General features: G+C 36.9%; 1 protein-coding gene across 7 annotated transcripts in view; it reads right to left on the minus strand.

Moving 5' to 3' along the window:
* PTPRM (protein tyrosine phosphatase receptor type M) overlaps positions 1-27,033 on the minus strand; it is a 440,879-nt gene that overhangs the window by 319,988 nt on the left and 93,858 nt on the right. For all 7 annotated transcript variants that reach the window (XM_066329240.1, XM_066329214.1, XM_066329205.1 and 4 more), the window contains exon 2: positions 18,773-18,895. In XM_066329240.1, the coding sequence (XP_066185337.1) occupies positions 18,773-18,895 (123 nt within the window). The remainder of the gene's footprint in view (positions 1-18,772; positions 18,896-27,033) is intronic.

A 27,033-nucleotide genomic window follows, 5' to 3' on the forward strand; every position in this document is an offset into this window, starting at 1 on the left:
TTTATTTATTGTAGATTGTAGCTAATCCCCAGTGTTATTATTTTTAACACCTACTGGCATTTATTTCACACATACTAATCTAAGATTCTCACAGTTTTTCTGTCTAATTCTTTCTTTATATTTCTGAATTTTCTTGTCCTGTCACATTCTGCCTAGCTTCTTTGCTCAGTCCAGCTTAATCAATCCCTTTGGTTTCCTCCTGATCATCTCCCTGCATACCTTCCTTCTGACTGAATATTCAACAACCCAACCGCCTTTCATTATTTAGCAACATCAGTTTGAAGGGGAATTCAGTGTATTATCAGACTAAAGAAGTTGGTTGTTGAACCTTGCTGTTTCCTCTGCCTTGAATCCTGATTCTTTAATTTCTAACATTGGGGGACACAGCCATTGTAATTCCTAAAAATACGGATGCATCATGTACATAAGCATTTGTACTGTCTGGTTTGTCCCAGGTGCCAGGAACGTTGCTGCATGATAGATGAAGCCTTTGAACTTCATTAGAAGGAAGTAAAATTCTACAAATAGCAGCGTATACCTGACCTAAACACACAATCAGAGTCTTAAAACCACAGGAGGCATTCATATCCTCACATTCCTCAGTTACCTATCTACTCATTAGGTGTCCTAAATTACTGTGTGAAAAGCATTCTTTAGATATATTGATTTTAATTCTGCATTAAACAACAAAAAAATATAGTATTTCATACTTTTAAAATCTCAAATTATTTTCTAGCAGATGGAAAAGTAGCGATTGAGGCAAAATATGAGCACTTCAGTTATTCTCTATAACATTCTTTTCATTTCATGGCATCTAAAATATATTTTTTCTTTTTCTTTTTTAAGCGTGAAATACCAGTTCAGTCCATTAAAAAACAAACAAACAAACTGAAAACACTGAAGATTTTGTGAGAAAAAATGTTACTTAAGGGTTTTGAAATGCCTAAGAAAATCATTACTAGGAAATGACTTTTTTATCAAGCATAAGGAGGAAAGTAGAAAGTATTTTATTCCCTGTAACAACATAACACATGCTTAAATACTTAGAAACACTGTTTACACTTCAAGAGAGACCTTATCTTTAGAAATAACTAAAATTCTCTAAAATTTAGCTTATATCCATCAGGAGATTTAAACTCTTACTTCCTTGTAGCTTGCCTTTGCTTACAAATTTGCAGTATAAAACACTGAGTCATCCTAATTTTTATGATTTTTCATCTAAGCTAGGACAGCAACCACAGTCTTTTATTTTAGGTGAGGACAAGAAGAAATGGATACTTAGTACTGTAATTACTTAACAATAACTGTGATACTTTAGTAGCACAGATAAGTAGTATTTTAGGCTTTGATGTGTCACAAGAGTTCAGCTAATACAATAATAGAGCAATATAAACATTCACATTTTTTTAAATTTTTATAGAAAATCCAGTGGAAATAATTTTGAATAGTCTACTTAGAGCTCCAATACTTACATAATTTTCCTTGTCCTTCTGCTTAGTTTTTCCATAGGTTTTCACATAAACATGCTATTGATTTTATTCCCAAAACGGTTAAATTTATCCTAGGTAAGAAGTGCTTTCAAATCATACAAATCATCCCCAAAGATGCTGAAAAACGTGACTAGTGTCCATGTACAGCGTGTCTTGGTTTCTAAAGTGAAAGTCTTGGAAATCGGAGACATAAAAATTTCAATTGCCAAAGAAAATCTTTATCTCTTCAAAAGCAATCTTCAAAACAAATCTCCATTGCCTGGTATTACACAGAAATTTTTAAAACTATACTTAGTACTGCTGGCAAGTAATATCAGAATATTACTGTTTATAAATTACTACAGAGTAAAATTAATTGGGAGAGAAATTTTCACACTTGACCACTCACACAACGTTCTGTCTCTGAGCAGAGGCTGAAGAGAAGTAGCTCAGGCTTTCTGAAACAAAATTCCCTGAAGAAAAAAAAGTACTTCCACCAGTCTTGCACTAATATAAAGAGAAACTCCACCTGGAAGTTTACTGGAGTGAGAAAGATAACAATACATTCTAAGCAACATCAACATCTGTTATCTCATGCAGGAATACATTCACTGTGTCTGGTGCATTTTCTTGTAATCACTCGGTGCTGAGTGCAAACATCCATTATAGAAAGTTTGTATTCTACCAATGCCTCCTTCAGTAAGCTTTTTTGTATTTCAATGGAAGTTTGAGATTGCAGATTTAAGTCAGCATTGGTGACCTGGAGTGGAAAGCAATACAGACATCTTGTTAGGAATCATAAACTAGCTTAAGTACTTTCCATCTTTATTTCACATTCTGCCACTCTTTCATTATCTCAAGTGAGTCACTTAACCTGCATAGGTCAATTAGATTGTCTGTAAAGTATGCAGGAAACCACACAGCCTCCTGGTTGTTGTAAGGTGTTACTCATTTCTGGGGAACAAAACATTAGACATTCTTGGGTAAATAAGAGTATAAATTTTATTACTGCCAGCTAATGAGAAATTAGCTTCTGAGGGCCACGCTATGTGCTGTTTGCAGTTATCTTGCACAATAAATGATTCTCCCAAATAGTCATCAGCGATCAATGTCATTTTTCTCAATCTTTGCCCTGTTTTTAATATTTACGAGGTTCTACATTACAATGCAAGACAGGCATGAAACAAGGAGAGTAACTCTCAGTTCACACAGAACTGAACCAGAAATACAAAAGTGACACCCACAAACGTAACATACAGGGTTCACTTTGTTCTGAAAAGTAAAACAAATAGCAGTTTTTTAGTCACAGTTGCTATGCCCTTAATTAATTTTCTTGTTTCTTGAAAAGCAGAAACAAACTCCCTAAGTAGTACTGAGTCCAAATACTTCGCTTACAATGTACTATTATTTATTTGACAGATATGTTGAAACCAAGTCCACCAAAGCTGTTTATGTGTGCTTTACTATTTCATTATTACTACCAGAATCAGCAAAGACAGTTTATTACAAAGTAATAAGCAGTATTCGGCATTAGCAGGCATAAAAGATACCGAGGTCATCAACGTTCAGTAAGGGAATACACTTGGACTGGTTGATTCACAAGAAAGAGCTTGTTACTAACACCTTCCTCTGGGCTTTTCTCCCTTTTGTTTTAATTAAAACAAGAATAAACTATTTTTCAGTTTTGCTAAACAAACAGAAAAAAAGATCATGCTGTTAGATGAAAGAAAAGGTCTTTTCTCGGGAGCTATTTTTTAAATGTATAACCTTCAATAACCTTTAGCTTCTCCAGGTACAAAATTTTATTGAAGTCAAATGCAATTATTTTTTTAAATGTGCAACAACAGTCTGAACTATTATGGAGATCCAATCTCTTCTGCATTAGTCAGACATGCAGAAGCTACTGTGAAGCATTTCAAGGCCTACCTCTGTAGCCAAAGTTACACTTTAAGCCCTACAAATCCGTACTGCTACCGAAAGTGATTCACATTTTTACTGTGCCTTCCTGTTTCTGTTCTATGAGGTTGCACAGCAAACCAAAGAAAGGGCACAGGTGCTGTTTTCTCTGTTGCTGGGTTGTGTTTTTTACTGCTGGAGATGTGTGCTAAGGTGTTGCCAGATCCTCAAAGGCACTACCAGGCCCTAGTGTCTCACCCTGTACCCTGCCACCCCTTACCCTTGTTTTAGCTCAGTCCTGGGCATTGGTCTCTGCCCCAGTGATGCTGGAGGTGTGCCTGTCAGAAGCTCTGTCTCTGGCCCCTCTGCCTTCGACTCCTGTCCCAGCCCTACAGCTGGACCCTGGACCTGGGACTTGCCCTTGGAGTCCAATAGCATGGCATTATTCCTGCTGCTACTGGCAGCATTTAGATGCTGTGGATCTGTGTCCCATCTGCGAGGGCACAGCCAGTGCCAGCCCCTGCTGCTCACTAACAGAGGAAGGAAGGTATTGCTCAAGGTAATATAACCACGTGTGAAACTACTGCCTAAAAACTAGGCTTCATCTCAGCTAATCCACAGGAAATAATTATACTGTCTGTATTTCTTCTTCAGTTGTACAAACCTTATTAACAAACTGAAATCCTAAGCAACACTGATATTTAACAAATCCTGTCTGTTATGTGAGATAGCACTTACTGAAACAAAGAGCCATTGCTTCAGGTCTTCTGCAAAAGCACTTACAGCAAGGCTAAACATTTCCATCACATTTTCATGTTCGAAGCGTAATAGATAGAGGAATTTCATTAATTTCAGTGAGTAAACTTATGCCAGAAAACTATCGCTACCCTGATAATGCTGATTCTTTATCTATCTTAAGGGAAAAAAAAAATCATGCCACTCACAGATCTCATGCTAATTACAGAGGAGGAAAACTGACAGGAATGAACTGATAGGGTCTACCTCCAACACAGAAAGTAACAGCAATATGACCTACCTATCACATTTCTTTCAAAGGATTATCTTAAAGTACAAGAAAATAGGAGGTGAATGCTTACCATAACCATGAAGGGCTTCTAAAAGCAGGAGCTATTCTACTCCATTTCAAAATGAAGAAAGGTAGATTCATTTAACATAACCGAGAAAGGCCTCATTTCAACTTTATATTCCTTTAGTATAAAAAGAAACTACCAGAAAATATCCAAAAGAACTGCTCTAACAGTTTTAGTATGCACTGGACTTGAATGAATGTTAACATACAGTCTTCCAACATCTTATTGGATATTTCACTTTTGAAACATCCCCTGCCTTTTATATTCTGTTCCAGCAGCTACCAATTTGACTGGCCACAGAGCAGGATTTACAGACTTGTAAGCTCAGACCACAACATGACCTTTGACTGCTTACAGGACAGATTCTTCTGACTCCCATCACAAGATGAGACAACATTTATTAATGGGATGGTATCTTGAACTAGACTTCAAGGTTGAGTGCTGACAGACAGTACCTACCACAAGACCATAAAATAAGTATGTACTTTTCCTACTTTCTTATTTTGTAAGCACCCTTTTATACCCAGATGTACACTGTATTTGCTCTTTCCCCCCAGATGATCTTAGTCAATATATGTATTCCCTTGTCTTCCTACTGACCTAATTTCCTACACTTAAAACCAGTTTTCAGTTTCCTGCATCCTTGAACAACCAAGTATTGCCTTACACTATGATGTAGTTAATGAAAACTGGCTAGAATTCCAAGAAGAATCTACCTTTGAGCACTAAGTCTGAACAACATTTCAGTTCCTCTCTTGTCTCTATTGAGAAATGCTGCAAAATACAGAGGGGAACTGCAGAACTCCAACTGCAGCAATACCAGGCTGGATCTGATGTCAGCCTATTCCAGCAGCTGGCATCTTGCCTGTGCCCAAAATAAAAGAAGCCTTGGGGAGACAGTGGCTACTAACCCTAAAGCAGGGTCATCTGAGATAATATAGAAGCCATGTTAGTCTTTTCCTGTCCTCCAGAAGTAAAAATAAAAGTTTTATAGCGGCAGAGAAGTTAACACTCTCGGCTTAGGAACAAAGCATGCTACACCACAATGCAGCCATATGGGCCACACAACTTTACTGCCTTGAATTTTTCCCTTTAGCTATATGTGAAGTACCATTTAATAACTCTTCTATATTTAGTACGTCAGTATTTAAATAATATGCTACTTCATTACACAATTGTTAGTGTGAAAGTAGTCAATTTATTGTTTTAAAGGCTGGGTTTGGTTTACTGGAGTTTGGGAGGGTGGGGGTTTATGGCTTACTACTTGCATTTTTTTTAAAGAAAACTAGTATTCCACTCTGACTGACCAGAAGCAATACATAAGTTTGAAAAGTGCTGTGGTTTGAAAACACAGAATATTAAGATGTGCAGTGTGTTTCACTGTAAAGAAACAAAAATCAAATAAACAAAAAGATCATTCTCCCAAGGAAACTTAAATAAAATTAGAAGGGCATTCCCATTTGAGACTCAAAATAAAATTACAAACTATGTGGAATCACGAAGTAAAACTCCATTTCTGTGACGTAACAGAGTACACAAACCCCCAAATTAAGGTAACACAACTATACAGAACAAGCTACTCTGTTATTCCTGACAAAGAATGTGAAGGCAGAGGGATGAGCAGTAAAAGAGCAGGAGAGGAAAGAATGACACAGAAAAATCTTTTTATCATGTACTCTGCATAAAGGTTTATCATTGTTTAGAATTACAAACAACTTATATTCCCAAGGTATAGTGCAGCACAATTTAGTTGTGAACATTTGGATACATCTAGCCTAGTGCAAGAAAAGAAGGTTCAGGTGAAGTCCAAGCAGTAATGGACATGATTAACTGAAATTCTGCTACAGCCCCCGTTGGATATAATATTGGTTTCTTTAGTCATTATTAACAATTAAGATCTCATCTAAATTTTAAGCATGCTCTCCTCATAACTTCCATAAGGAAGTGCTGTCTTATAATAAAACATTTCTGTTTAAAAAAAATCAAAATTTACTTAAAGATGAGGTATGTCTTTTGTAAAAGACTCTAAGAATATTTGAGGCAAAATATTTTTGACACCCCAACAAAAATGTACTGAACAAAGAAAAACAGTAACTAAAATTTTAATTACCATGCTATAATTAACATGTCATGTATAACAAACTACACAATCACAGACAAAAAATATCAGATGAGGGCAAAGCTTGGTTCTATCTGCTATTTGCACTTAATTAGCAACCAAAAAACTGCAGAAAACTTTTATCCGTTTCTAAAGACGTGCTTTTTCACAATTTAATCCCAACATGGAGAGAAGCTGGTATGATGAAGCTTTGCACTAGGTATTGAAGCATTGAGGAATGCCTCGGAAAAGAGCAGACTAATATTATTTATCTTGAATATAAGTAATGCACCTGTGCATGCAGAAGCCAAGTGAAACCAAATCTCTTCATGTGTTCATTTCAAAGTAAAGGCAACTACCTTGCTTGGAATATCCTGTGGCTCAGCAGATGTATTGAAAATCAACACGGTTATATCCAGCTGCTAGTCAGCCCTTCTGGAGTCGAAACACACACAGCCATAAATATTAATGTGTGTGCTTTTCTAGACCTATCTTCAAGTGTTCCATCAAAATTTTCTTCAAATGAGGAGGAACATAAAGGAGCACATTTTAATAGGCAGAGCAAAGCAAAGCTCAGGGAACTATTAGGTAAAAAAGGACATCCCAGAATCCTTCAGGGAATTTAGCAGTCTGTACTTCCCTAGACTCTGCATCACTGATATGTTTAAATGCAGTACGCCAACAAAGCTTTTGCTAAGAAATGAATCTGTGAAAAATAACAATGCTTAGAAAAAGCACCGAGAGCTGGAGGTGGCAAAGAGAAAAATTTGCAATAAACAAACATGACAGCTGATGTAAAATGTAAAGTCTGTGTGTGGCCAGAGGATTCAGCACAATTTAGAGAGGCACTAAGAAAACTTTCTGAACACAGAAATCTTATGCACATACTGATATTAAAACAGAAGGATGAGAGAATAAAATTCTTGTAAATAAACACATTCTCCCAGGAAGGGAGAATGGCATATGAACTGTACAGAAGAGAACAAGAAAAGAATCTTGAATTAACAAAACTCCACAATCTCAAAGTAACAAAACTGAGTAAGTGTTTTGGCAGTTAAAGCTTGCTTCTATTACAAAGATCTCTCACTAAATAACAATAGTACAAAAATCAGAGCTTCTGTTAGGCTTTAGCCTTACCACAATACTGAAAGACTCTTAAAAGGCAAAATAAAGGAAATTCACACCATCATAAAAGCAGCCTACCTATTAACACACAAAATAGTGGCCCCAGGTTACGCGATTTCAGATGCTTTTCTTTTCACTATGAAGAAGATTCACCAGTGAAACAAATTAGGCAAGCTGAGATTATACCAAAGGATTTTCTATATTCTTTATGCTATATTACATAGCATAGGCTTTATTTGACAAATACAAAAGATAAATATCAGTGTCACTGCATTACACGTTTTTATTTCCACATTACAGGTGGCAAAGTAGCATTACTAGCTTTTCCAAAGGAGTATTTTCTTTTGAATGATAGCAATATGTGTTAATAAAATATCTCAGAGGAGCTCTTTTCAGGAACTTGAAAGGGAAATTCATTAATTGGAAACAAATCCACAAAACTTTATATTTCTGTGAAGATAATTCCACATGTGCTTTACTAAATATCTTTCAGTATCTCATAATAATTGCAGATTTCAAAATCCAGGAATAAAACATTTTGATGATTTCTTTATGATCCATTTGAGTTAAGTCAGAACATCACTGCAGTTTAGCAAAACTGACTTCCACCACATCTCTAAAGGAGAATAACTGGTAGAAAAGGATACATTTAGTCTGAACTATAATACTAGAGAGAATGTCAGCTCAGAGTTGGAGATATTTCCAACACATTCAGGTTTAAAGAGGAGGCAAGATGAAACTGAAAGGGGAGGCTGGACAAAGTTAATTAACATAGACGTGTACCTTTAGAGAAATACTGATATTCTGTTGATGCTGTTCACTGGTGAAGACTACACCTAACAAACTCATTTTTTACATGTAGAAAAACTAGTAAGTGACTTCATTTACTAAAGGTGTACATTCTAATGGATTTTTTTTTCAATTTAACTTTGCTTCTTTATAGACTAGCACAGAAGTTAAAATTACGTGTTTTAATGCTTTATTTTAACTGAAATGTACAACCAGATGTAGACACACTAAAACATGGGTAATTTAAATTCAAGAGGCACTATAATATATCTTGGCAAAATATAGCTTTTAGTTGCTGTACCTAAAATAATAATTAAATTCTTACTAATTATACAATTGTTAGTACTGCTATATTAAAAAGCAGGGAAAAAAATCTGCCTTGCACTCATAAAGCTGCGTCCATTTTTCAAGCCAAGTAAGTAAAATGCCTGAATTGAAATTTCTCCAAACAACTTTCTGCCTTCACAAATGTGCCTCACACTAAAATTAAACATGGCAAGAACACCATAGCACACATAACACCTAAATGTGATTGATGAAAGATGTAACACATCTTTTTATGTATGGTATATCAATTTAGTCTACTGTAAAATTTCAAGCTATGGGCTGCCTTAAATTTCACATGGCATATTCTACACTCATGAAAGGAACTTTCTACACTCTACATGAGTGTAGAATGCTGTTGCTGATCAAGTCTACTCCAGAACACAATGACTTGTTTCTGACACATAATCATTTCTATTGCTGCTACACAGTGAAAACACAGATAACATCTTCACCTTGTCCTGACTGTTTTTTAGATTAATCTAAAGAGCAGGTGCACAATATCCAACTGATCTCCCCAGAACAGGACCCTCATCAATTATCATCCTGGATCTTCCAATGGTGTTTCATTTAATGCGCAGCTGCTTAATGAGGAAACCTCATAAGGAAATACCAAGAAAAGCAGCCAGTTTTACATCCTTTTCCTCAGGTCCCCTGCTAGCCCCTCCACAGAAGTACCCTTCCTTATTTGGGATACAGACAAGCCCAGAATCCTCCTCTGAAAGTCTGTCCTCTCTTTCAGTTTCTTTTCGGGATTTTTAAAAAATCATGATACCCTTTTAAGCAGCCCTTTCTTAAGGTGTGAGATCTACTACATATGTGCTGTCTGCCACTCAAACAGTAATTGCCTTTGATTCCTACTAACTGAAAACTGCTAAAATACCTTAAACATAAAAGACTAGACCAGGGACCTGCTTCTTTTCACCTTCAGTTTTCCTCCCAGAGCCTTCTCAAATGCCGGACAAATGTAAATTTCTCTTCTACAGATACGTTTCTACAATAGCCCATGTGTAGAGCAGGGGGCTACTGACCAACTTAGGTTCTCATCATTTCCTTGCACCTTTAAGATATCAATGTAAAAAAGCCTCAGAAAGAAGCATCTCCAAACTCCTTTGAGCATGGTCTTATCACACAGACCTGGCATAAAAGAAATTTGCCTCCAGCAAATTTCCATTCCCTTCCTTTCTTTTGTAGCTCTCAACATATAAGGGAATACATTAAGGATCATCCCATTGTCACTATGCCTTTGATCTATTTCTTGTGTAAGTGCAGGAGAGAGACATGCTGGGAAGAGCAACACCTGACTCCTGAGTTTGGGATGGTGCCACCAGGCTCAACTGCATACGCATCAGGCACTGGGAGAGCTCCCCTGCACTACACTGGGACTTACATGGTGTCCCAGCTGAAACCAGAATGGCACAATAGTTGACTTTGACATCTGGAACAGGTAAAGACTGTAAGCATATAGTGGAATCAGGAACTCAATTTTGGCAGAAGGATGTTCCTCCCCTCTAAGTCATGGGGAAAAATGAAATAAAACTGAAATAAATAAAATTAAATAAAAATTTAAGTAACACAGATATATTTGAACTTAATGCAAAATCACAGTATATAGGGCAACTGGTGAGAAAAGTACATCTGTGGCTTCCATGTTCTAACATGAATACATGTGTATTGAAAAGTGTTTTTCAAATCCGTTACACGTGAGAAGCACAGAACTGTGATCAACTGCTTGCAATTATCACAAATATTTGATGTTATTAGCTGCTGCAACATTATGACTTGGATAATTACCTGCACCTGCTTTCTCATTAAATGACTGTGTACATCATTACATTTTCAATGAGGTCCAGACGGAATTTTTTTTTCCTTTGTGCTACTGAAAAGCAGTTGATTGGAAATGTGACTTCTAGATAGGGAAAGCATTATGTCAGCTGGTGAGGGAAGTAAGTATATTGCTTTAACACTGAGGCAAAAAGGACTGAGCTCTTTAATTCAGTTCATGAAGTTCATATAATTGCCTCTTCCCTGACTCTGAGTTCTGCATATAACTATAAAGGATTAAGACTTTGTCTGAAATTCTGGGAAATCAAATTGCTTCGGATACCAGAAGACTTACATACAAAACAAAAAACAATCCATCCATTCTGCTTGTGTACTAATCTATCTCCACTGCCACATTTCCCACATGACCAACTCCCACATGACTTTCCTCCTCTTGGGAGCATAAGTCCAAAAAGCATAGACATTTGGGAGCACTTGAAGTCACATGCAGCATTTAATGACCTGGGCCTCAAATCAGTGACCTTTTGGCCCTCCTACTATAGTCACAACTAGACCTGCTAACAACATACTATCAGTCTCAATGCCTGCCAACAAATTTAAGTGCTGTCAAAGGGTATGAAAAATCTTCCATAAATCTAACTGAAACAAGAAATTCCACTTAAATTTCTGAAAACAAACAAACAAAAAAAAAGCCCTTAAAAATATTCCCAGAAAATTTGTAACATTTACTGTCCTAAAGAGGAGTCCCTCTCCACCTCGCTGGCATTTTCACTATGCCTACAACTATGATTTTGTCATATAGAAGAACTGTCTAAGATAAACTACTAACTCGGGTAACAACTGACTTAGGTCCTGAAATGGAGGCAGTCACGTTCCACACATTAAAGCTGCAGATGCAAGGAAAGGTTTTGATCCACTCTTTATTAGTTTCTAAAGGGCAGGATGGATGAGAAGAAATCTAATAGGATAAGCATGAGACTGAAAGAAAAGCCCTGAAGACTGCAAGAAATTAAGAGGCTTTCTTTTCCAGCAGATTAATTACTAAACAAGAAAAAGTTTATTTAGGAATACTCTGATTATTCTCCTTTCTCTTGATCTTGCAATGCAGTGAGTGCAGCTCCTCGAGGAGCATCTTCAGACTTGCTGTTTATTCATAGGCTTTTTACTGGCCACAGCTCTGCTTGAAGTGCTGAAGTATTTTCATTCTTCAACAGAAGAAAAGAGCTAGGCAAGCATGCACAAAAATTGTATTGGTACTTAATACAAGTCTGCTAAAACTGGAGCAGAAAGTGCAGTGGTTTCAGTAAGACACCCATGGCAGGGCACAGTAACATGCCTTTAGCAAAGAGCCCCTAGGGAACCCTACACTAAAGCATGTGCTACTTGGTTGATATTACCACAGAGTCTCAAACCACCAAGATTAAAGCATCCTGAGGTTCACTTGCATATCTCAGGCATATTCCCAGGGAAGAAAATTTACATTCTTCATGTGGTCTTTTCTGAACCAAGAACCCTTACCAGAAGTAATTTCATTCTCCTTTTCCACTTGAAAAATGCCAGTTCACCACAAGGTAATAAAAAAAAGTATTTTTTTACTGGCTTTACAACAGGAAGAACTTTGTCTCTCTCCTGTTGGGATTCTCTTACTTTAGCTTCCTCTCTCTTGTTGGAATACTCGTACCTCATCTGAATAAACTCATCATGAGGAGTCCAGGAAGGGAAAACATACTCATGAACAAAACCCCAGTCAACCAGAGTACTTCTATTTTAAATTTAGCAGGGAAACTTGAAACTAGATTCTGATGCACTTAACCAGCAGGATAGTGCCTGGCCCTATGCGTGGACAGTGGGGAGGGAGACTGGGTTTCTGATGTGTAACAAAAAAGAACTTTCTTATCTCAAAAGTTTTTGCTGTCAAGAAATCCACTTCAAACCCAGCTCCAGTGTCTAGCTTATTATGTTAGCTGTTTCTCAGCATATATGATGGCAGATGCTAGATATAACCTCAGCAGGAAACATGTAATCACAGCAAGGTAAATGAATTAGGTTAGAGGACTTGCTTAGCACTCTGTGGCACTACATGGTGCTACAGAGAATTACCCTCAGCAGTCAACTTTATCTTCCAGGTTGCTTTGAGAATACTCTGATTTAATGAGAAATGATTTCTCACATCTTTCATGTAGTTCCTGTCTGTCTCCTACAGAAGAGGAGAGCTCTTCAAAAACATTAAAAAAGTGATATAATTTATTATATCATCATATTTTAGTCAAATATCTCGAACAAATATTTATCAGCTACTTGTGCTTTTAATATAGTGTCTCCCACTTACTTCCATGACTTAGAGCATGTTCTGCAATTTTGCACTCAAGTATGAGATGGCTGATAGAATGCGTGAGAAAACACAAAACCTGATGTGCTGAAGTTACAGTAATGAACACTACAGAAAGCATATTTCTTCAAATAAAAATCTGCAAATCAGTCATCTACATTAGGTATTATTAATAAACCACACTGCTCATATTCAAAATCTTGTCCTAAAATGTGCAACCTAAAAGTCATATATGAGAACATGTACAACAAATCCTTAAATAAATCATTAGCACTAATCTTCCAAAAGTTCTTAGGCATGCAGGCAAAATACATTATAATAATTTGTCTAGTTCACCTACTGAGCAACCTAGGAACATTTTCCATCAGTGATTCAAGAAGAGGGATTCTGAAGCTGATTAATCTTCTACTTCCCTTTGCGAGAATGATAGACGCTCACTATTTGTAACAAACCCAGAATTTGTGCCAGATGCTGAAATGAAATCTCAGGTCAGAAGTTACAAAAACGACCACAAGATCCATACAACAAGCAACACCTCAGACATAGCTGGTGGCATGGTTCTTGTTGTTGAACAGATGTGTTAAGCACACCACTCAGTCTTCAGGTGTGTTTTCAAAGTAAGTTTCATTACTTTGAAATGCCAGCCCCTCCAGTGCTGGCACCGTAGCCATGGCAGCACAGAGCTGCCCTGGCTCCCTGCTCAGGCGTTTTGCTCTCTCTGACCTCCACATTGCTCTGCATTAACAGCAACTAGTGTTAACTTACACAGTAAACCGGGAGCTGGAGCTGCTTGAAAAATGGCATGTCCTTAATGGCTGCAGCTATTACCTGGGTGTGCAATAAGATGCTAAACATGCTACTGTTCCAGGTCTAGAAAATTCTATGAAGAATTTTAACACAGTCAGCAGGCGGCAACTCTCACACCTTGATAGTACTTTATATTATCCCTAGACAGCATTCAAGTGAATTAAAAATGCAGCTATTTAAAGCAATATGGGGGAAACAGGATTGACTAAGAAATATATTTAATTTTTTCAAGATGAATGCAAACAGAAGGAAAGTATCCCTGCTAACATACAACAAAAATGCAATGCAGTGCTAAAATGTATTTAATGATAAAGTACTAAATCAAAGAACAATAATTTTACACGGTAAAACACTGCAGTTGGCTTGAACTCACACTTGTCAACTGATGACTTTATCTGTCTTCTAAAATGGATCACAACTCTTCTATGCACAATTAAACAACAGCGTACATTTTTCACACAACTACTTCACATTCTATAATATTAAATACTGAATCACTGCCTTGTTTACAGAATATCTGCTAGCTCTGCATGTCTGGTTACTAGGTATCAAAAGGCCATTTTAAACAATAATATAAGCATTATAAGCATTTTCTGCAGACACTGCATAGGCATTAAGGAAACTACATATTCAGAATATAAATAAGCATAGTAGGCCATTCAAAATATCACATATAACCATGAAAATCATATATTATCACCTCAAATGGCACAAACAGAATTCTCATCCTGGCATTGACCAGCACTGCACTGAACACAGAAAGCTTCATTGCAGGAAACATCCTTTCAACACAGTGAATGGCAGGCTGTAAAGATTTGATCTATATTTGGGTTTGAACTGTTTTAAAATGAATGAAAGGCTGATGCCAGTGACTTGTTGCAAATGCAGTGACATCCCCTCAGAGATATCAAACCAACTACTGCATTGAATAAAAATGATACTACTGTCCTTTAGAAATCAACTGGAACTGTGAAACACCATAGAAAAGATTTTACACAACTGAACACAGTGTTTTGTAAAAAAATACACGGACACGAACAGAAATAATATCCAGTAAGTGACAGATACAGGAGACTCCTGACAATATTTCTATTTCTTACAGTAATCCGTAAAATTCTAATTGCATCGCTGTCAGTGGTGCTACTTACTGTAGCAGTATCCAAACTACCACAACACACTCAAGTATCTCAAAAAAAACCCCAAACCACCTCTTTCCACGGGACACAGTCCTTCGGGAGAGTACTGCTCTAGTGACCCCCACAGACCACAGGTCCCGCGATAAAATTTGCCTCTGCGTGGATTCCCCTCTATGGGCTGCAGCTTTCTTCAGGAAATCTCCACCGTTTCTTGGTGTGGGGTCATGCAGAGGCAGCAGGAGGATCTCTGCTCCACTGTGGACCCCCACGGGCTGCAGGGCAGTCTCTGCTCCACTGCCTGGAGCATCTCCTGCCCCTCCTGCACTGATGTGGATGTCTGCAGGGCCTTCTCTCACATATTCCCACTTCTCTCTCTGACAGCTGCTGCCCAGTGGCTTTTACCCTTTCCTAAACATTCTATCCCAGAGGTGCACCAGGAGCTCAGCTGTGCCCCAGGAGCTCAGTGGTGGGGTCTAGTGGCTGTGCCCAGATGTGTCCAACACGGGGCAACCCCAACATCTTCTCACAGAGGACCCTCCTGCAGCCCACACCTTGCCAATTGAATAATCTACTCTTTGGGGATATTCCTCTGAAGACACTTTTACTGGACTACAACTAAAGGGCAATTACAGTTAGCTGTAATTGTAAATCTGTACTACATAAACACATTAATATCAAACTGCTGTAACTGTTGCATAGGATAATGCAAGATGGCATTAATAATGACTGTTTCTGTAATTACAGTTGTGAACGCTATTCTAAATGTACATTCTTGGAACAGAAAAACAAGACGACAGGCTGAGAAATGGGAAGAGCTGCTCTTCTGAACAGTACTAACTCGGGCTCACAGGACACATGAAACAGAAGAGCAGTGGATTAATAACACTCATTTAATTCATACGAATATATACAGAAATTCATACATGTCCTCACTTTCTGGGTCTATTTAACACAATTTCAGATTAATACCGACTCATTAAAGGCCATGCTTATTTTTATCAAGGAAATTAGAGCACTAGCACCCTACTAACTTTAGTAGTATCTTCCTTTTTCTTTGCTACAGTAACAATCCAACAGATTGAAGTTCATTGTAACAAACACTTCTGGGATTTTTTTTTTATGATTACTTTTGATACAGTTTAGTAATTTTCATCTAAAACAAGATCTCAAATACTCACAAGCATGTAAACTGTGTGTACATTAAAGCATACAGACATATGCCTGAATCTTAGATGACATTTCTTTTGTCCCACTGAAATAGCGTATCAGGCCAAAATATTTATTTATCTGAAGTGCAGCTATGCTCTCAGCACTCTCATGTGGATTAAAAGAAATCAAATGCCGTAACTTGTGTGCTTCCCCCTGACTGCCATCAAATTATACAAAATACTGTATAGACATCAACTCACTCACTGGAGCATGTTGCCTGAAATTAGAAATGTTATGTGCATTAATTTTTTTTTCCTCTGACAAGGGAGCACAGAACTGAGAGTTCTTGTTTCAGTCTACTATTACAACATTGTTGCATAAAGCATTTTGCTTTCAAGCCAAGAATTCCCCACAAACCATTAATTTAAGATGTTCTATTCATTATCATCTGAAGTTATTTTTTCCTAAATATGTAGCTCAGAAACTGCTGACAAACTACTTGAAATCGTTTTTTAAGTGTATCACATAACCCCCTGGCTAAGGCTAACTGAAAACTAATTAAAATCATTAAGATGATGATTTGAACAAGAACAGGAAAAAACTGTCTAGATGAAATTATGAGGAAAAATTAGGTACCACTTGACTAAATCGTGCTGTTAGACACAGTGCTTCTCATTTGCAAAAAATGAGCATTTCTGTCCCTCTCAAAGGGGTTTTTGACCTTCTAAGGCACCAATATCCTCAACCCTTCTCAGATGAACTCATTCATCTTCTGACCCAATGCTCCTAAAGAATATTTCTCTTCCTTTATGGGCAGAAATAAAACTCCCTAAACTGTAAATAGAACTTGTTACCAAATTAAATAGATTTTTACTAGATCATCAGAACATTATTTCATACTTCTGATAAAAAGGCCAGAAGACAAAAAAGAAACAAGCTGTATGACATCTGATAAATGAAATTTCATGTAAAATTCTTCTTCTATAGACATGCCAGTCTCTAGTCTAGACTCCTGCCACTGAGAAAAACCAAAAAAAATCTTCAAGCCTGTGGTCATCAGAGAAGAGAAAACAGATTTAAATTTCTTCAATCTGCCAAGAAGACTGAATATCACATACTGACAATGGCTTTCACAAATCCAAGTGGGGAGAGTAATGAATGAAATTTGGAATAGAAAGAGAATTCCAGCAGCATGACTGAAAAAAAGAATGTATATCTTGTAGCCAAGATGGCTGATAAACTATGTCTGTTATCTCCAACTTGAGCAACAGTATCAAGCACTAATGAAACAGTTCAGAAAATGTTCAGCAGCATATGCCAAGACCACTGGATAAAAGCCAGTTTAAAAAAGAATTTGAAAGAACCTCCTTTATCAGGGTTGATGAACTCAATCTAGCATGATAATCCAAATGCCAGGACAAAGATAAACTGAACATCCATCTTGAAGTTGGGCATCCTGCCTTTGCCAGAGGAATCAAAGTGTAAAAGGTACTTCAGCCACAAACCTTAGATAAGATGTCATCCACAACTCAGGACAACACTGGTAAATCTACAGTGGAGAACACTGAAAGCCTTTCTTTTTTTTTTTTTTTTTTAACAAGTGAAAGCTATCTAAGGCTGCTTGTGCTCACCATACATTAGTACATTTATTGCTACACTATTGATGAGTGCATATGTTCAGGTTTTGTTTATACTGTCACTTCTAACGATTCACATTGTCTATTTCCTAATTCCCTTATTCAAAAATCAGGGAGGAACATTTTCTCGAGAACAACTTTTGAAGAGATTTTATATAAGCATTAAGTACATTACAGGTCCTTTAAAGACCTCATTGAAAGCAATGGGAAATACTGGGACACTCATCTGCAATGCTTTTAACTGTTCTGGACATATTTATACTAAGTTATGAGACTAATGCAGAGGAAGCCTCACAATGCTACAACCAGTGATTTTATCTTGTTGTCCTTTTGTTTTGCCTGCTTTCAGGTGATAATAGCTGAAGCTCAGTCTATAAAAGCTGAAGCAGATGCTGAGCTGGGCTGCAGGCAATCATATCCCAGGAAATGGAGATCACTACATGGGGTGAAATCTTAACATGCCCAGCTAAAAACTAGGAAAAAGAACTACTGGTAATTTTTATGCTAGTGAATACTTTAAAACCAGTTACCAGATTCTACATATTTCTGTGGGTGAAGTACTAAGTTAATGACTATTTTACTAGAGCGAGTTTATAGCTCAGCATAACACACAGATTGTTGCTATGGAACAAGGTCCAGCTCCATGCAGTGCAAAAAATACATTAAATAATAGTATCACAACTATCTTTTAAATTCAGTGAGCATAATATCACTGAGACCCTTTGTTTTGGGCTACTTTTGCTTTTTCACTCACCTCTTCTCTCTCAATCCTTTTATAACAGATTTTGATTATCATTCAATGAAAATACCTGAGTCTATCTTGCTTTTCTCTCTTACTAAGTCCTGTCTGTTTCTAGTATCACTTCAGATTAATTTTCATGTCACCTTTCTCTTTTCCTTTGACCTTCCCCAATAACACCAAGTTTCTATTCCTTCTTCCTAACCTTTAAACTCACCACACAACAAAACCAAACCTTTGCTTTTCAAAATATCCCTCACAGAAATCACTTGGAAAATTTGAGTATTCCACTTAAACAGACTCAGATGAAGCAGCATTTTAAAAACAGTACTGCCAACAAATGCTGGACAAACACATAATCTAGCACTGAAGAGAAACAAAGCAAAATGAGGACGAACCCGATGGCATCCCTTGACCCAGCGATGGCTTCATCGGCGCATTCACCTGATCCCAGTTGAGATCATCATCATCTGACTGACTATAGCCACAGGAACTGAGAGGCTCATCAAAAGTGCAGCACCCTGTTCAAGAAACACAAAGGTAAAAATTAAGGCATGCAGATAACAGATTATGAATCGCCAATCCTAACAACTGCAACATCACTCAATGCAGGCTATGTCATTTTTAAACATCTTTTAAGATAAATTATTATCTATTTACTAACCTTCCCTTTCTGAGAAGGTGTAATTTTTTTTGTCACAAAAACAAAATACTAAGGGTAAAAGAGCAAATTTAGAACTGCGGATGAATTTTGACCTATGATCCAATCACCAGGTATCAAAAATACCGCAAAATAAATAGCAGTAAAAATAAGAATATTAATAAATTGCACAATTAACATTCTTCAGGGAAAAAAAATTATTCCTGCCCAACAGCCTACATTTTAGAAAAAAAAAGCTCCAAGAGTGGGAACATTAGCTTTCATTCCTGGATCTTGGTTGCCATGTAAGGGGAAACCTAGGTGCTGCCAGGTGTGCTGTGCTTGAACAGGTACCAGCATGGCTGTTTGTGGGAGCAGTGCCTCTGGCACAACACAGCACCTCTGCCTCGAAATGTCAATCTCTGCTCAGTCTCAGAATCTCTGAAAGAAAAGAGTATTATTTCCTCTTTTTTTCTCATTGTCTTCTAAGTAAATTAGAAGCGAGTAACATGTTCATACTCCCCGAAGCTGGGGTAGGGAAAAAATTAAGGCCCCAAGTTTTGAAGAACAGAGCTTAACATTATCCACAAGAAAATGGAAAATGTTTGCTTTTTTTCTGTGATACAAAGGAAACTTTTAAACGTTGTTATCATCTCACAGGAGACTAACATGGGGTTACAAAATTCAGTTTTATTTGATGTTTCACTCCAGTGAAGAATGACATCTTTCCTATTTCAGAAAATAAATACAACTCTAGTCAGAGATATTTCTGTCCATATTAAAGGAAATTCTGCAGCTGTTAAAACAAAACTAAACTTCAGGGCTATTCATCATCTTTGCTATCTGTCCAAAGGCACACTAGGCTAAGTCTTCCCAAGCTGTATAGGAAATAGACAAGATCTAGCTTAAAAATTCACTTTTAAAATCTAAATTTTCCTAGAGGACCACAAATGGCATTAAAGCACTACCACACTGCATACATAAAGCACACCATTTTCACTTGGATAGAATTAATTTCTTCCCAGGGCTTAAAACCATAACACTTACCAAAAAGTAAAAGACAAAATTCCATTACACCTGACAAATACCACCTAACTGTAGTCCAGCCTTCCTAGTAACTAGCCTAAGTGTTTATTTGAGATTCATAGCAAGAACTTGGCAAGCATATAACCTTCAGTAGAAATCATATTTATATGCAATCTCTGTGAAATTTCATTTTTCTTCTCTTAAGAGTGAGAATATTACACTGGTCTTCACAGACATATCCTGTTTGCCCTGCCCTCGAACACAGATCACCCTGTACTAGTCTCTGTCCTAAAATATCTTTCTATAGGAAGTCTCCAATACATCTAACTTTATGAGGGAAATAAGCACCTCTGGAAACCACTTTTTTTTCTGTACAAATTAAAGTGCAGAAGATTCAATTAGATAATCCAATGGGAACAGAAAACCCATTAAAAAACTTAACTCCAAACTCCAACATTTTGCCTCAATGTTAACAAGAGATATAAACGCGTTCTCTCTCCTGAAGTTAAAAAATTCAGAATTCATGAGATTTTTATAGAGTATATTAAATAACATCTGCAACATTTCCAGAGGGAAGGCTTAGAAATTTAGGCAGTCATTTAAACATTTTTTCTAATAGTTGAATTACTTGCATAACAACTACTTCAAACTTTATAAAATACACCACAAGCTAAGTTTCAAACATATAAGCTGAAGCTGTATGTTTAGAAATAAATTGTATGTATATAAATCAAGTTAAATATAACTCTAACAGATATATTTGTGGTTTTTTATAAAAAATAAAAATAAAAAAGAAAGGTAGTTTCCTTGCCAAAGTACTGCTAATGATAACAGGACATAAATTTAAACACCCAAGTTATGCAGTCCACAATGTAGTCAAGCTGGGCAATAAATATATACCCAAATGGAAGTTGGCATAAATGAGGGTTTACAATTCACACCAGGACCAATGAATATATGGAATAGCTCCCACACTTTACTACATCAAACATATCTCTCGTGATAAGGAGACAAAATAGCATAAAGTGCTTTCTTCCTCAAATCCAGAAGCCCAGCAAAATATCCAATACTGGGGAAAAGGCAAGATTTGTGATTACAGATGGTTAATAAAGGCTTCTGCCATTCTCATGAATTAGGAAGATACCAAAAACATGAATAAATAGAATGACAGTTCTACTTGTCAACACCATTTGTCTCTCAACACAGGATCATTTCTCGCTGCTTGTTCTTCTTCATTTCTCTTGCCAGTTTATGGCTACATCACACTCTCAGGATTTCTCTCATTTTCTATCTTTGCCATGTACATCCTTTTTTGTATTGCTATTACTATAACTTCAGCAAAATAGTTATCAAATCTTCATGCCTGCTACAGGAAGAGTTTTAAAGAAACTTCTGAACTCCTTCAATTCCTAAGTGCCTTCCACCCACAACTGATGATGTTCAGCAAGCATCACTACAGGTAATCAAGCTGTACAGTCACCCACCCAGAGAACTGACCAGCATACATTAGATCTTTAACAGCACAGATATCAAGCCATGCTTCTTTCCACAGCAAGACGCTGAGGATAAGATGAATACTAATAAAGGTTTTACACAACCATGACTCTCTGTAAAGTCTTTTGCAGAGGAAAATAGTATACATGGCATATATAGGTGTTGGAAGTAAAGGCAAGCTTGTAACACAGAACATCTTAGTCGAACAAAACAAACAACAAAAAGTCACTTAGCCAAATCAGCCAAGAAACAATTACTGCAAATTAAGTCACCAAAGATCCTAGTGGCTTATGACCAGCTCCTGGAAGTTCTGCCCCTCACATCTGACCATACTACAAGATGAAGTTCTTTAGGAATGGGTCATTAACTTTTGAGAAACTCCTACATTTGCCACTACGGCAGCCCTCCTAGTTGCTACTGGAGTGCCTCGTGTATTTTCTAGTCATGGTTCTCTTACTGTGCAAGGTTTTCAGCTCATGAAATGGACCCATGGTATCAACAAGGACTGGTAAAATCTGAGCAATTATCAGGTCTTCAATGCCTCTCATCATTGCGCTGTTTTGAAACATGAGCCACTGCCAAGACAGGCCGCTGTTTATAATCAACCAGCTCACTTGAGAAATCTGCTCGTTTTTTGCTACTAGAATTGATAATAATAATCAAAATACATATTGGCTGTTACACAGTTTAATCAAGCAAAGCAATTTCCCTGCCTGTTATAGTGACATCTGAGTTTGGATGGCCAAACTGTACTTTAAAGGATGAACTCTATGCTGACTGAAATATTTATAAGTAAAACAGAAGATACATATCCCATTAAGATTCTTTGGCTTGTGCTGCATTTTATAGATATTTTTGGATTCCTAAGGGGAACCGAATTGACAAATGCAGAAGATGCAACACAGTCTATTACAGCCTATGGTTCTTTCAACTGCAATTATCCATTTAACCATCATGAACTCAGTTCAATATAACTATGCCATTGTCTGAGTGTAGTCTTTTTTTGGATGCTTCAATTTTAGCTGGCTAAATTACTTTAGATCTTGAAAAATTTATGAGCTTAAACAAGGAATATAATTTAAGATGAAAGCAACCAATTAAAGTAAAAGGGATAAAGAATCCACTATAGTTTTCCTAATTTGAATAAATTTTTATTCCAACTATTTTGTGGTTTACAGACTCTTGACATCTCTTATGAAGCATTCTCAAAGAATACCTCAGCAAACAGTAGGATACTACAAATCCTTTAAGTCACAAAATGTAATGTAGAAAAAAGTTCAAATTACACTGGGCACTGCTTTATTTCTGTTGATTTTATATACTTCAGAGATCCCAGATCAATAGGTACTTTCCATCAAAAATTTGCTACCAAATATACAAGTGCTAAAACTAGTAATTCTTGTGTGTGTCAGTGCTAGCATTGGCAGGGAACTTAAGTGCACACCAGAACTGATGAAATGTCCCTGCTTTGGGATAATATTAATTTTATCTTTGCAGCGAAGTCATATGGTTTCTGATCTGCCATAGTACCACAAATTCTGCTGCAGAATATGTGAACTCAGAAGACAAGTTTACTGAATCCCCTATTTTCATAGTATTCTTTATCTAACTTAAAAGGTATTCTGAATTCTGCTCTGTTATTTTTGGTTTCATACTGGAAATGGAGTTATGTTGCACTCTACGCGCAATGTAGCTATACTTTGAAATAGAAATTAACATGTTGATATCTGATCTGAAAGCTGGGATGCCTAGACCACATTTCATTTCAGGAAGCTTGGATATCGCACGGAAAGATTCATCTCCTATTAGGCAATTTATATTCCCTTTCTGTCTGTATAACAAAAAAGAAGTCTGTGCCCAAACCAACAACATAGCATTCCTCAGCCAACTGCATTCCCTCCTGTCCTCACGAACACACCTGCATCCAAGGGCAATGGACCAAGCGCATCACCCAGCCAACACACGAAGGAAATGAAAGCTGAAATAACTGAAAAAAACATGAAAAATTACAATTGTTACGATTTTGGATGAGGCAGCTTATCCTCAAGGGTTACTGCTCAGGACAATCATCCTATCTAGACACTCTCACAACAATAGAAAGTGATCTGAGAAACACAGCATTAGGAAAATGGGATCCTGTGCCTCTAAGCTGACAAAACCATCCCCATCAGAGAATGAACAATTTCTCCTTTGGGGGAAGATAAGGAAGCATAAAGAGGAAAATAAGCCATTCTCAATTACAAACTCACTAACAGAGAAAGCAACAGTAGGAATAAATGTAGAATTTTTTAACACAAAAAAAGAATTGAACTGCTGACTGTAAGCCTGTACCACAGGTCTGGTCTGCCGTATGACTTTTACTATAAATGAGGTGATGGCAGAAATTGCTTAGTTCAAAACGATTTGCTTCTCTGAAATCAATAAATGGTTGAGCCAATAAAGGTTCAAGTAAACTAACTTCAGCTAGGCAAATGGATGGTTTAAAGAACTTATTAGAAACTCAACATAGTGATCTGCTGGATTCTGCTTTGTGTATAGACAGTCAGCAAAAAAAGGCTCTACCTGCCCTTCCAAAGGTGTTACAATATTACATGTTGAAAGGGCTTTCCAGACGTGCTAGCTCAGAGATAGCCAGTAAAATAAATTCTTCTCTGTGTGCCTCAGAAGCACACACAGAGATGCCATGTATCGACAGTGACATACATGCACCAGAATTTCTTATCCAGGCTTCACAAGTGAGCTTTCAACAGTGGGTAGTCTGTTTTAAAATGGAACATTTATTTTCTCTCAAAATATACCAAGGTTTGGGTTTTTTTCCTACCAAAGGCAAGTGTTCAGAGCTCTAAAATAATTCTGTCATCTATATTACTGGTCAGGGAGCCTGAAAATCCATGTGCTGCATAAAGTTGATCTCATTTAAAATAGTATCTACATTTTATCAAGTCTACATATGCACGGGGGTGAGAGAGAAGAGCAAAAGGAAACACACTTTACAATTAGAGACCTTTTGTGATTGTGGCTGCGGCTCGGAATGGGTTTTGAAAAAGGTAGAGAATAGAATTGTCTGGAAAAATCTCATGAGCCAGAGCAAAGATCATGAGGTAAAAGTATGTATTTAAGAACTAAGGAAGTCTTATGTTAATTCTGTCCCTAAGGGAGAAAAACAGACAAAAATTATCTAAAGTTGTGCTAAGACTTGTGGAGAAGGTGATACAAGAATGCTAGAGAATTCTAAATTCATGGACAAAATTCCAGCAGTATCAGTGCTGATGGATGACATGACAGCATACAAAAAAAAAAACCCCTTCAGATAAACACTTAAAGCTGTTATTTAAGAGTCTTCAAAACTTCAGATGTTCATAAAACATTTACAGTTCTTCTCTCTGTTCTCCCTCCACCTACCTGACAGAAACTGAATCAACATGAATGCCACCAAAAATGTTTCAGTTTTCATGACACAGGATAACGAAGCAAAGCTGAATTTTATGGAAAGCATATTTGTCAGTTCTAACTTCCCCCAGAAAGCTGCCCACACTTAGGAAAATAAAATGGTTATAAACAATTACATTTGCCTAATAGATACTGAGAATAATTCAAAATTTGGGCTCCTGGACTTTACTGAAACGTCCTGAAAAAAGTTTCCTCTCAAACTGTGCATTTAAACTCCTTTGAGCTACCAAAACATGGAAAAAGAAATGACTCACGAAAGCAAGAAAATGAATAAACACTCTTAAAATAAAAATCATCCATCTTGTGTAAGCAAATACAATCCATGTATTTGTGTCATTGTTTTATCAGTGAATATTTATGAGGCCCATGGGAAAATAATGGCACATTAATATTCTATGAGCAAACTTATTTCTGGCATTATTTAATGGAAGGGTGTTCGATCTCACTATATTAGTGATAGCTTCTCTTAATGTATGGCATCAATTACACAGCCAAGTGCACATCCATGCTTACATACACAAATTATGACCCTGCTACAGTTGCCATTAGTTAGGACGTCTACCAAGAGAAATATTTGAGTGTTCAATCCCATAAAGAGCATACAGGATTATACTATGAAGACCCTATTTTGTGCTATTAAAACAAGTATATTTGCAGAAGTCAACAGATTTTATGCTTTAGTTAAAGGGAGGATATCATGCTCAGTGTTGAAACTAACAGCTATTCTTCCAGTTTGACATGAGTTAAAGAGACATTTCTGGTAAGAATAACTGCTATGGATAAATTCTAAAGGCTGTTGGAGGGAAGGGGCTGGTGGGATTTTTTTGGGTTGGTGGGGTTTTTTTTGCTTGTTTGTTTTTAATATGTATTGTTGTCCTTTTAAATTAACTAACATAATACTTAAATCAAATTTAGATTAGGGAATTTGCTTTACAAATATATGTTATGATAACTTTCTTAAAAACACCTTAGCAAAAAAAAAGCTACACAGGGAAAGTACTTTTGAAAGACTTTCCAAGAACAACAAGTCCAATTTGTAACATCTTTTTAACCTACAGATGTATGCACCTTATTAAAAAGATCAGACTGGGCATACCAGTTGCAAAAGGAAGACAGGTGACTTAAATTTTTATTGGAGTTGAATGAATGTGATGAAATTTTGGACTGTGGTCAAAACCACTACAAAAATGAATAAATAAAAGGCAGATCTCCCCTATGTTTTGCATCTTGTTTATCAGAAATACATGACAAAAATGTGCTACAAAACACAAAAAAATTCTTGTATAAGCAGCCTGAAACATTTCAGCATAAAGCTCTGACCTACAAATAACTAACATAAGGAATCTTCTTCACATACTTAAAACAGAATTAAAAATTCAAATGATATCCTGGAAGTTGAATAAGCCGACAGAGAAAAACAAAAATGCAACTGCACACTTATTTCATATAGTTTATACCACAGGATTTATTTTATTTATTTTTATAGCTATCACCCAGGAGTACACAGAACCCCTTTATGAAACGTGTTGAAGTATTCAGTCATCCTGGCTGGCAAAGAAAGCAGATGCTAGGGAACAGAGATATCGGAGACATTTTTTCCCCATTTATTTGAAATGGAGACTTGTAAGGACATGATTAAGAGGGTGGGATGCACACAGTGTGTTCACATATATGGAAAGTAACAATTAGGCATACTTTCATTTGACACCATGCAGCACCTCTTAAAGGATTTTAAACGACACCTCTGTTTTGGAAATCTACAGTAAACCCCACAACAATGTCTCTGTACTCTTTTCTAGGGAAGAAAAGGAAGAGGGATGACTTTCAGTGCAGCCCCTGGACCACACTCCCCCTCCCAACTGTGACTGTGAAGAAGCAGCATTCAGCACTTCACCCTTCTGTCAGCTGTTGGACAAAGCACATACCACAGGGACCTCTCTTCCACTCAGCATCTATTTGTGATTTCTTAGACTGGCAACAGATGCTGCCCCTATTAATTTCATTATTATGTAGAATGCCTCTAACCTTTTCTCATTTAGATGTTATTGC

This window comes from Sylvia atricapilla, chromosome 1 (assembly GCF_009819655.1).
Source record: "Sylvia atricapilla isolate bSylAtr1 chromosome 1, bSylAtr1.pri, whole genome shotgun sequence".
Taxonomy (NCBI): domain Eukaryota; kingdom Metazoa; phylum Chordata; class Aves; order Passeriformes; family Sylviidae; genus Sylvia; species Sylvia atricapilla.